At 53.6% G+C, this 12,500-nt stretch overlaps 2 protein-coding genes across 2 annotated transcripts in view; one reads left to right on the forward strand and one right to left on the reverse strand.

The window, feature by feature from the left end:
• Positions 1-1,463: 1,463 nt before the first annotated feature.
• On the forward strand, positions 1,464-7,428 carry LOC133360680 (uncharacterized protein DDB_G0271670-like; the record flags this gene model as incomplete). The annotated part of the gene is made up of 3 exons (XM_061579470.1): positions 1,464-1,490; positions 5,271-5,327; positions 6,667-7,428. Coding segments are annotated over exons 1-3 (846 nt in total), but the record flags the coding sequence as incomplete, so codon positions are not given.
• A 735-nt stretch (positions 7,429-8,163) lies between these two features.
• The window catches only part of LOC133360467 (zinc finger protein 135-like), an 11,439-nt gene continuing 7,102 nt past the window's right edge, over positions 8,164-12,500 (reverse strand). The window contains exon 3 of the mRNA XM_061579198.1: positions 8,164-10,166. Coding sequence (XP_061435182.1) covers positions 9,037-10,166 — 1,130 coding nt within the window. The 3' untranslated portion in view covers positions 8,164-9,036. The remainder of the gene's footprint in view (positions 10,167-12,500) is intronic.

Consider the following 12,500-nt stretch of genomic DNA (forward strand, 5'->3'; position numbering starts at 1 on the left):
TGATGGTGGTGATGGGGCGGTGGTGATGGTGGTGGTGATGGTGGTGATGATGGTGATGGTGGTGATGGTGGTGATGGTGGTGGTGATGGTGATGGTGGTGATGGTGGTGATGGTGGTGGTGATGGTGGTGATGATGGTGGTGATGGTGGTGGTGATGATGGTGGTGGTGATGGTGATGATGATGGTGGTGATGGTGGTGGTGATGATGGTGTTGATGGGGCGGTGGTGATGGTGGTGGTGATGGTGGTGATGATGGTGATGGTGGTGGTGATGGTGGTGGTGATGATGGTGGTGATGGTGGTGATGATGGTGGTGATGATGGTGGTGATGATGGTGGTGATGATGGTGGTGATGGTGGTGATGATGGTGGTGATGATGGTAGTGATGATGGTGGTGATGGTGGTGGTGATGACGGCGGTGGTGATGATGGTGATGATGGTGGTGATGATGGTGGTGATGATGGTGGTGATGGTGGTGGTGATGATGGTGGTGGTGATGGTGATGATGGTGGTGATGGTGGTGATGATGGTGGTGATGGTGGTAATGATGGTGGTGATGATGATGGTGGTGGTGATGGTGGGGATGGTGGTGATAGTGATGATGGTGATGGTGGTGTTGATTGTGATGGTGATAATGATGGTGTAGCAGATGGTGATGGTGGTGATGGTGATGATGGTGGTGATGGTGATGATGGTGGTGGTGATGATGGTGATGATGGTGGTGGTGATGATGGTGATGATGGTGGTGGTGATGATGGTGATGATGGTGGTGGTGATAATGATGGTGTAGCAGATGGTGATGGTGGTGATGGTGATGATGGTGGTGATGGTGATGGTGGTGATGGTGGTGATGATGGTGATGGTGGTGATGATGGTGATGGTAATGGTGGTGATGGTGGTGATCGTGATGGTGGTGATGGTGGTGATCATGATGGTGGTGGTGATGGTGGTGGTGATGGTGGTGGTGATGGTGGTGGTGATGGTGGTGGTGGTGATGGTGGTGGTGGTGATGGTGGTGATGATGGTGATGGTGGTGATGGTGATGATGGTGATGATGGTGATGGTGTAGTAGTGGTGATGGTGATGATGGTGATGGTGGTGATGGTGATGATGGTGATGATGGTGATGATGTTGGTGATGGTGATGATGGTGATGGTGGTGATGATGGTGATGATGGTGATGTTGGTAATGGTGATGATGATGGTGGTGGTGATGGTGGTGGTGATGGTGGTGATGGTGGTGTTAGTGATGTTGGTGATGGTGATGGTGGTGATGTTGGTGATGGTGATGATGGTGATGATGGTGATGGTGGTGATGATGGTGATGATGTTGGTGATGGTGGTGATGTTGGTGATGGTGGTGATGGTGATGATGGTGATGATGATGGTGATGGTGATGATGATGGTGATGATGATGGTGATGGTAAGTGCGGCAAAACAACCCCCTACCTCCTCGTGGTGCCGGATGGGCAACTCTGTCATGGACAGTGCTGTGGGGGGAGGGCCAATTCCGATTGGCCTCTCCCCTCAGGGCGTTTGTAGCCACCACAGCGGCCAAATGGGGGCTCTGGACGGGTGCGAGGGGCTGGTAACCCCTCCACCTTCAATAAATTACCACAACCACGTCTAAAATATCTAACTAATAAGCTTGTGCCGGAGGCCCCGGGGGGGACAGGCGTCTATGACGTCTCCTGGCCAAACCCCATTTGATGGAGCCAGGAGATTTAATTTTTACCCTCGGGGCTACTCCAGAAACAACAAAAAGCCACTTCGTGTGGCCACTTGGAATGTTCGAACGCTCACTGCGGAGGAGAGGCTGCCACTCCTCTGTCGGGAGCTGAACCGGTACCGCCTGGATCTCTGTGGCATTCAGGAGTTCCGGTGGACCGGCTCTGGCTCCTGCCACCATGAGGGGTGGACAGTCCTCTACTCGGGGCAGGAGACTGACAAACAACAGGGTGTGGCTCTTCTTCTGAACAAAAGAATGAAGGGGGCGTGGGAGCGTGGTGCTGAGGTGTGGGAAGCTGTAAGTCCCAGGCTACTTTGGGCTCGCCTTACCATCAACCGGAGGCGAGGAGTGGTGGTTGTGGTTACTTATGCCCCCACCAAAGACGGACATCCGTGGAGGGATGCAGGCAAGGCCGATGAGTCAGATGCCTTCTATGACCTCCTGTCACAGGTGCTGGCTAAAGTGGCCCCTTGGGATACAGTCCTCTTGTTGGGTGACTTCAATGCCCCAGTTGGTCATGATGCTGGCACCTGGTCTGGAGTGATTGGAAGACATGGGCCAGATCAGCTCAATAACAACGGTAGGAGGCTGCTAGTTTTTTGTGCAGCCCATGGGCTTGTAATTACCACACACGCTCTTCTGGCATCGGCGCGTCCACACAACATCATGGATGCACGCCGGGTCCAAGCAAGAACATCTGCTGGACTTCATAGTGACGGAACCCATGTCCTTGACACCAGGACCTACCATGGAGCTGATCTGCATTCTGACCCATCGACTAGTCATCTGTAAGATGCGCCTGCCATTCCACTCCGGTGGTGGGTGTACACCCAGGACCCCATTCCAACTTAAGGTGGCCTGGTCTCAGCTAGCTGATGAAAGTTGCAAGCGAGAATTTCATCATTGATTGCGGCTTGGGTTGGCATCGTCCCTCACTCAAGCCACCGCATGCCTAAACAGCTTTTGTTCGGCCGGTTCGAGGGGGCTAAACGGGCTCGGCACGGGCTGGAGAAGAGATGGAGTGATGTGGTACAGGAGGACGTGGAGCTGAGTGGACTTGCCGATGACTGGTACCAGCGGTGTCAAGATTGGCCTCTGTGGAGGAGGCTCGTGAAGGACGCTACTGGGCAGTTGGAGGCAGTCGCCCTCCAGCAACAACGGAGGGCGGAGGAGCCCAGGTGGTGCATCAGCCAGTCATCTCGGCCATCTCAGTCAGTCGACCCGTGGCACCTGCTGGGTCTGCCCCGTGACCTCCTGCCAGCGGGCGTTCGACACTTCACGTGGCCTCAAGGTGCACATGGCCTGGCACAAGCGTCGTGGCGACGTCACCGCCACTTAGTGGCGAATGACGGTTGTTGTTGTTGTTAGTGTGTGAGTGTCTGTGTGAGTGTGTGTCAGTGTCTGTGTGAGTGTTTGTGTGTGAGTGAGTGTTTGTCTGTGTGAGTGTGTCTGTGTGAGTGTCTGTGTGAGTGAGTGTGTCTGTGTGTTGTTGTCTGTGTTGTTGTTGTCTGTGTGTGTTGACGACAGAGAGTGTCTGTGTGTTGTTGTTGTCTGTGTTGTTGTTGTTGTCTGTGTGTTGTTGTTGTCTGCGTGTGTTGACGACAGAGAGTGTCTGTGTGTTGTTGTCTGTGTGTGTTGTTGTTGTTGTCTGTGTGTGTTGACGACAGAGAGTGTCTGTGTGTTGTTGTCTGTGTGTGTTGTTGTTGTTGTCTGTGTGTGTTGACGATTGTGCAGCGTGTTGACGGCATCTCCTCTGGTCCACACTCTACACTACATCACCTGTTGTTGTCTGTGTTGTTGTTGTTGTCTGCGTGTTGTTTGTGCACTCTACACTACATCACCTCCAGCCACGACGCTTCCCTGTGCAATGCGAGCGTCAATGGGCTTGTTGTTGCTGGGCTCTGGTCCAATCACGCGGCCCGCTGTATTGGGGGGCGTGTGGGGGAGGGGCCACCAGCGGGGCATTATGGGAAGGCCGGATCTGACGACCCGGAATGAGAGGAGTCATAGCCATGTTTGTGTTGTTGTAGTATAGAGACTGATGGCCTTAATCTAAGTTGTCTTGTGGTTGTTGTTGTTTAACTTTTATGGCTTTATTTTGGTGATTTCGAAAAGTGTATTGGTTTGGCCATGTTTGTGTTGTAGTACAGAGTTAGACTGATGGCCTTAGTCTAAGTTGTCTTGTTGTTGTTGTTTGTGTTGTTGTAGTACAGAGTTAGACTGATGGCCTTAATCTAAGTTGTGTTGTGGTTGTTGTTGTTTGACTTTTATGGCTTTATTTTGGTGATTTTCGAAAAGTGTATTGGTTTGGCCATGTTTGTGTTGTAGTACAGAGTTAGACTGATGGCCTTAATCTAAGTTGTGTTGTGGTTGTTGTTGTTTGACTTGCATCCCACTGGGATTTTTGCACACAGCGTTGGTGTGTACGGTGATTTTCCTGCAATATTTTGCTGTCTTTTCTTGGATTTTCTGTTTGCACTCAGTCACATAGTCACTTTAAGATGTTTTCTTGTTCATGTTTTTGTTTGTTGCGGTTGCACCCGATTCAAGAGCCGAATGGCTCACAGGGCTACACCTAATACTTGAACTTGAAACAGCTAACGGAGGCGCGTGCGTGTCCGTGGGGGGTGCGGAGAAGAACCTGAATAAGAGACAAGCGGAGACCAGCAGTGCCTGACGGAGTGTTTTATTACACCTGGACTCTTCTCATACTGATGGTTGTTGTGGTTGTTGTTGGTTGTTGTTGGTTGTGGTTGTTGTTGTAACTCGCTGACCCCTAAGCCTCGATCTGTGAAATCTGCGAGAAAGAGCGTTGGAGCTGATCGGATTCCTCCTCCACCACCACTACCTCCACCACCTCCACCTCGTCCACCACTACCACCTCCTCCACCACCTCCACCACCTCCTCCACGTCCTCCACCACCTCCTCCACCACCTCCTGGCTGGTGGTGGGTGGGTGTGGTGGTCTTGGGTGATGGTGTTGGGTGGTGATGGTGGGTGTGATGGTGGGGGTGATGGTGGGTAGGTGTGATGGTGGTGGTGATGGTGGGTGTGATGGTGGGTGGGTGTGATGGTGGATGTGGTGGTGGGTGGGTGTGATGGTGGGGGTGATGGTGGGTGGGTGTGATGGTGGGTGGGGGTGATGGTGGGTGGGTGTGATGGTGGGTGTGGGTGTGATGGTGGGTGTGGGGGTGATGGTGGGTGTGATGGTGGTGGTGATGGTGGGGGTGATGGTGGGTGGGTGTGATGGTGGGTGGGTGTGATGGTGGGTGGGTGTGATGGTGGGGGTGATGGTGGGTGTGGGGGTGGTGGTGGGTGTGATGGTGGGTGTGGTGGTGGGTTGTGGGGATGGTGATGGTGGGTGGGTGTGATGGTGGGGGTGGTGATGGTGATGGTAGGTAATGGTGGGTGGGTGATTGTGATGGTAGGGGTGATGGTGTGATGTTGGGTGGGTGTGATGGTAGTGATGGTGTGATAGTGATGGTGTGATGTTGGGTGTGGGTGATGTTGATGTGAGATTGTGACGGATCTTTGCTCCCTTAGGTGGAGTCGCGGCTGCCTCACTGCAGGTGGAAGTCCAAATCCGCCGTGTCCCTGAAGGTCGCAAGACCATTGCAGTGACCCTTGGCCACAAAGTCACTCGTGAGATGTTGACTACCTCGCCTGGTGCGCAGGAGGTCGTGGGTTCGATCCCAGACACTGAGAGATGTTGACTACCTCGCCTGGTGCGCAGGAGGTCGTGGGTTCGATCCCAGACACTGAGAGATGTTGATTACCTCGCCTGGTGCGCAGGAGGTCGTGGGTTCGATCCCAGACACTGAGAGATGTTGACTACCTCGCCTGGTGCGCAGGAGGTCGTGGGTTCGATCCCAGACACTGAGAGATGTTGACTACCTCGCCTGGTGCGCAGGAGGTCGTGGGTTCGATCCCAGACACTGAGAGATGTTGACTACCTCGCCTGGTGCGCAGGAGGTCGTGGGTTCGATCCCGACCCTGAAGAGGCCTGCTGCTGTATGTTTGCAGTCTGCGTCTCTTTGTCTCTGTGTGTGTCTGTGTGTGTGTCTGTGTGTGTGTCTGTGTGTGTGTCTGTGTGTTTGTCTGTGGGTGTGTGTGTCTGTGTGTTTGTCTGTGGGTGTGTGTGTGGGTCTGTGTGTGGGTCTGTGTGTATTTGTCTCTGTGTGTGTGTCTGTGTGTGTGTGTTTGTCTGTGGGTGTGTGTGTGGGTCTGTGTGTGGGTCTGTGTGTATTTGTGTCTGTGTGTCTGTGGGTCTGTGTGTGGGTCTGTGTGTATTTGTCTCTGTGTGTGTCTGTGGGTCTGTGTGTATTTGTCTCTGTGTGTGTGTCTGTGTGTGTTTGTCTGTGGGTGTGTGTGTGGGTCTGTGTGTCTGTGTGAGACCCACACTAAAACTGAACAATGTTGATGTCACCAGGTGTAAGAGCCCAATGCTACTGTGTAGTAGATACTTTGTCAGAAGCCACGTGGACATCACAGATGATAGCAGCTCCACCACGTGGGCTGATGTCGTCATCATCATCATCATCACGTGGACATTCATAGCAGCAGGCAAATTACTCTAAACGTGTCGGTGACGTTGAAGACAAAATCCACGCAGTGACCACGGGGAGAGAGACGCAGACTCAAAATATACAGCAGCAGCAGGCGTCTTCAGGGTCAGGATCGAACCCACGACCTCCTGCGCACCAGGCGAGGTAGTCAACATCTCACCACGGGGCGAGAGAGAGATGACCATTGGCAGTTAACTCAGAACAAAGCTTTTATTAACACTTAAAATAAGCGACAGGAGCTTTTACAACCACCGTATACGACATGCAACACCAACAACAACATCAACAATGACAACATCAACAACGACAACAACAACAACGCACGCAACATCGATTCCTAATGCTGCCCAACATCATTAGTACAGCCTCATTAGTATAACCCCACCCCCCATCTCATTAGCATTGCCCCACTCATCAAATTAGCATGGCCCCCACCCACAACCGCCACTACGCTGCGTGACGTCGCCACGGCGCTTGGTGCCAGGCTAGGTGCACGTCATCCTCACAGCAGCAGCAGCAACAGCAGCTGTAGCAGCAGCAGTAGTAGTAGCAGTAGTAGCAGCAGTAGCAACAGCAGCAGTAGTAGTAGTAGCAGTAGTAGCAGCAGTAGTAGCAACAGCAGTAGTAGCAGCAGCAGCAGTAGTAGTAGCAGCAGTAGCAACAGCAGCAGTAGTAGCAGCAGTAGTAGCAGCAGTAGTAGCAACAGCAGTAGTAGTAGCAGCAGCAGTAGTAGCAGCAGCAGTAGCAGCAGCAGTAGTAGTAGTAGCAACAGCAGTAGTAGCAGCAGTAGTAGTAGCAGCAGCAGTAGTAGTAGCAGCAGCAGTAGCAGCAGCAGCAGTAGTAGTAGCAGCAGCAGTAGTAGTAGCAGCAGCAGTAGTAGCAGCAGCAGTAGCAACAGCAGCAGTAGCAGCAGCAGTAGTAGTAGTAGCAACAGCAGTAGTAGTAGTAGCAGTAGTAGCAGCAGTAGTAGTAGCAACAGCAGTAGTAGTAGCAGCAGCAGTAGCAGCAGCAGCAGTAGTAGTAGCAACAGCAGTAGTAGCAGCAGCAGCAGTAGCAGTAGTAGCAGCAGTAGCAGCAGAAGTAGCAGTAGTAGCAGTAGCAGCAGCAGTAGCAGTAGTAGTAGCAGCAGTAGTAGTAGCAACAGCAGCAGTAGTAGCAGTAGCAGCAGCAGTAGCAGCTTCTGGGTGCTGGGTGTCGAACACAAGATGGTAGCCACCGCATCTACTATACACTACACTATACACTACACTTTACACTACTATACACTACACTATACACACTACATTATACACTCTACACTACACTACTACTACACTACACTACTATACACTACACTACTATACACTACACTACTATACACTACACTATACAATACATTATACACCACACTATACACTATACACTACTACACTATACACTACACTACTATACACTATATACACTACATTATACACTCTACACTACACTACTGCTACACTATACACTATACACACTACATTATACATTACACTATACATTACTACACTCTACACTACTATACACTATACTACTACACACTACACTACAGTACTACACTATACACACTACACTACTACACTATACACTATATACACTACATTATACACTCTACACTACACTACTACTACACTACACACTACACTACTACACTATACACTACACTATACACTACACTATACACTACACTATACACCCCCCTACCCACCCACCCACCAGCAACTTCTCAGTCGGGGTGCTCAATCTTCATCGCCCACAGCCCCCCCCCCCCCCCCCGTGACCCCCCCCGTGACCCCTCCCGTGACCCCCCCCGCGACCCAGCCCCCCCCGTGACCCCCCCGTGACCCCCCCCGTGACCCCCCCCGTGACGTCACGACGGCCGCATCGTCCCACAGACCTGCGGGGGAGGGGCGGGGGGGGGTGGGTTGGTTAATAATTAATTAATTGCGTCGCCAAATTTGAATGTCGATTGAAGCCATGGATGACATTTCCACTGGAATGAAACCACCGGGCCAATCGTTAAAGGTCATCGTTGTTTAGCTGTCCAGATGACCAAGCTATGGTCTCTATGGGTCTCTGGGTCTCTGTGGGTGTCTATGGGGAATCTCTGTGGGTGCGTGGGTCTCTGTGTGTCTCTGTGGGTCTCTGTGGGTGTGTGGGTCTCTGTGGGTCTATAAGTGTGGGTCTCTGTGTGTCTCTGCGTGTCTGTGGGTCTCTGTGTGTCTCTGTGGGTCTCTGTGGGTCTCTGTGGGTCTATAAGTGTGGGTCTCTCTGTGTCTCTGAGGGTCTCTGCGTGTATCTCTGTGGGTCTATAATTATGTATCTCTGTGGGTCTCTGTGTGTCTCTGTGGGTCTCTGTGGGTCTTTGTGGGTCTTTGTGGGTATCTGTGGGTCTCTGTGAGTCTGTGTGTCTCTGTGGGTCTCTGTTGGTCTCTGTGTGTCTCTGTGTGGGTCTCTGAGTCTCTGTGGGTCTTTGTGTGTCTGTGTGTGTCTCTGTGTGTCTCTGTGAGTCTGTATGTGTCATTGTGGGTCTCTGTGTGTCTCTGTGGGTCTCTGTGGGTCTCTGTGGGTCTCTGTGTCTCTGTGGGTCTCTGTGTGTCTGTGTGTGTCTCTGTGTGTGTCTCTATGAGTCTCTATGAGTCTCTGTGTGTCCCCCCCCCCCTCTCCAGCCCGAGCAACGACCAATCCCATCGCTCTCCTCCCCAACAACACCAGCCACGGCCGCCAGGTCACTCGCCTAAATCGTCGGACACGAAGGCCGGAGCCTCCCCCTCCCCCCCCTCCCCCCCCCATCCCAGCGGCCCTCCGACCTCCGCGGGCTCCTCTCCTTCCAGCGTCCTCCTGCGCCCCCCTCTGCCCTTGCCGGCGTGCGAGCGCCCGTGCGCCCTCAGCAGCGAGGCCCTCGCGAACCCGCGGCCGCACAGCTCGCACCGGAACGTGGGCGGCGGGTCCGTGCCGGCCGCGGCGGCGGCGGCCACGGCGTGGGTCCACCGGTGGGCGTCCAGCGCCGACGGCTGCGAGTATCGCTTGCCGCAGTCCGTGCAGCCGTAGGGCCTCAGGCCCGTGTGGGACACCCGGTGTGCCCGCAGGAAGGAGGCCCGGGTGAAGCCCTTGCCGCACTCGTCGCACGAGTGCGGCCTGCGCGTCGAGTGGGCCGCCCGCTCGTGGACGCGCAGGGTGGCCACCGAGGCGTAGGCCCGTCCGCAGCGTCCGCACGGGTGCCGGGGCCTGTCTGCGTCGTGCGTGGCCTCGTGCGCCCGCAGGTTGGAGCGCAGGGCGAAGGCCCGTCCGCAACGTCCGCAGGCGTGGGGGCGCTCCCGCGTGTGCGTGGCCAGGTGGGCCCGCAGGTGCTGGCCCTGGGCGAACTGGCGGCCGCAGTGCGCGCAGACGTAGGGCCGCTCGCCCGTGTGGGTGCGCCGGTGCACCGACAGCGCCTGGCGGCTGCCGAACAGCTTCTCGCAGACGTCGCACGGGAAGCGACGCTGACGCTGCTGACGCTGCTGGTGCTGCTGCTGTTGTTGATGCGGCTGTTGCGGCTGCTGTTGATGCTGCTGCTGCTGCGACTGTAGCTGGTGCTGCTGCTGCTGATGCTGCGGCTGTTGCTGCTGATGCTGCTGCTTTTGCGGCTGTTGTGACTGATGATGCTGCTGCTGCTGCTGTTGATGCTGTTGCTGCTGCTGTTGCTGCTGCTGTTGCTGCTGCTGCGGCTGATGCTGCTGCTGTTGATACTGGTGCTGCTGCTGCTGATGCTGCTGCTGCTGCGGAATCGTCGGCGGTGTTGACCCGGGGCGGTCGTGTCCGTGTCGGCCCTCGTCCCGGGGTCTCCGTGTCGGCAGGTCGGGCTGCTCGCTCCTCGGGGCTGAGCGGGGAGGAAGCGCCGACGGGGAAGGGGACGGAGTTTGTTGTTTGTTGTTTGTTTGTTTGTTAGCGGGACCACGTGGGGTGGTGAGGGGGCCGCCCGCACACACAGCCGGAGCCTGCGGGCTGCGGGCGGGAGTGGCCGTCACGAGCGACAGATTCGCAGAGATACGTAGAGACTCGGAGACACGCAGAGACACACAGAGACTCACAGAGACACACAGAGACCCACACAGACTCAGAGAGACCCACAGAGACACACAGAGACACAGAGAGACAGAGACACACAAACTCACAGAGACACACAGAGACCCACAGACACCCACAGAGACACACAGACACAGAGACCCACAGAGACCCACACAGAGACCCACAGAGACACACAGAGACCCACAGAGACCCACATAGACCCACAGAGACCCACAGAGACCCACAGAGACACACAGAGACACACAGAGACCCACAGAGACCCACAGAGACCCTCAGCGGGAGTGGCCGTCACGAGCGACAGATCGCAGAGATACGTAGAGACTCAGAGACACACAGAGACCCGCAGAGAGACAGATACACACAGAGATACGTAGAGACTCAGAGATATACAGATACACACAGAGACCCACAGAGACACACAGAGATACGTAGAGACACAGACACGCAGAGATACACAGAGACACACAGAGATACACAGAGACACACAGAGACCCACAGAGATACGTAGAGACACAGACACGCAGAGATACACAGAGACACACAGAGACCCACAGAGACACACAGAGACCCACAGAGACACACAGAGATACGTATAGACACAGACCCACAGAGACACACAGAGACCCACAGAGACACACAGAGATACGTAGAGACACAGACACGCAGAGATACACAGAGACACACAGAGACACACAGAGACACACAGAGACACGCAGAGACACACAGAGATACGTAAAGCAGAGGTCGCAACCGGGTACCCGATACCCGTACCCTACCCGACACCCGGCAGAGGAGGAATGCTGCCTATGACCCCAAGAACACCATCCCCACCGTCAAACACGGAGGTGGAAACATTATGCTTTGGGGGTGTTTTTCTGCTAAGGGGACAGGACAACTTCACCGCATCAAAGGGACGATGGACGGGGCCATGTACCGTCAAATCTTGGGTGAGAACCTCCTTCCCTCAGCCAGGGCATTGAAAATGGGTCGTGGATGGGTATTCCAGCATGGCAATGACCCAAAAAAACACACGGCCAAGGCAACAACAGAGTGGCTCAAGAAGAAGCACATTAAGGTCCTGGAGTGGCCTAGCCTAGTCTCCAGACCTTAATCCCATAGAAAATCTGTGGAGGGAGCTGAAGGTTCGAGTTGCCAAACGTCAGCCTCGAAACCTTAATGACTTGGAGAAAATCTGCAAAGAGGAGTGGTGGGACAAAATCCCTCCTGAGATGTGTGCAAACCTGGTGGCCAACTACAAGAAACGTCTGACCTCTGTGATTGCCAACAAGGGGTTTGCCACCAAGTACTAAGTCATGTTTTGCAGAGGGGGTCAAATACTTATTTCCCTCATTAAAATGCAAATCAATTTATAACATTTTTTGACATGCGTCTTTCTGGATTTTTTTTGTTGTTATTCTGTATCTCACTGTTCAAATAAACCTACCATTACAATTATAGACTGATCATTTCTTTGTCAGTGGGCAAACGTACAAAATCAGCAGGGGATCAAATACTTTTTCCCTCACTGTAGAGACACAGAAATACGTAGAGACACACAGATACTCACAGAGACACACAGAGTCACACAGAGATACACAAAGACACAGAGTCACACAGAAACACGCAGAGTCACACAGAGACACACAGACTCATAGAGAAACACAGAGACTCACAGACACACAGAGATACACAGAGACACACAGAGACACACAGAGACTCACAGAGACATACAGAGACTCACAGAGACTCAGAGACTCACAGAAACTCACAGAGACTCACATAGACACACAGAGACCCACACAGACTCAGAGAGACCCACACAGACTCAGAAATACCCACAGAGACACACAGAGACACAGAGACACACAGACTCACAGAGAGACACAGAGACACAGAGACCCACAGAGTCACACAGAGACACGCAGATTCACACAAAGACACGCAGAGACACACAGAGACCCACAGAGTCACACAGAGACAAGCAGAGACACACAGAGACACACATAGACTCACAAAGACACACAGAGACTCAGAGAGACCCACAGAGATCCACAGAGACCCACAGAGATACACAGAGACTCACAGAGACACACAGAGACTAACAGAGACACACAGAGACACACAG

The sequence above is a fragment of the Lethenteron reissneri genome, chromosome 69 (genome assembly GCF_015708825.2).
Source record: "Lethenteron reissneri isolate LAM-NWPU_2019-01 chromosome 69, ASM1570882v1, whole genome shotgun sequence".
NCBI lineage: Eukaryota > Metazoa > Chordata > Hyperoartia > Petromyzontiformes > Petromyzontidae > Lethenteron > Lethenteron reissneri.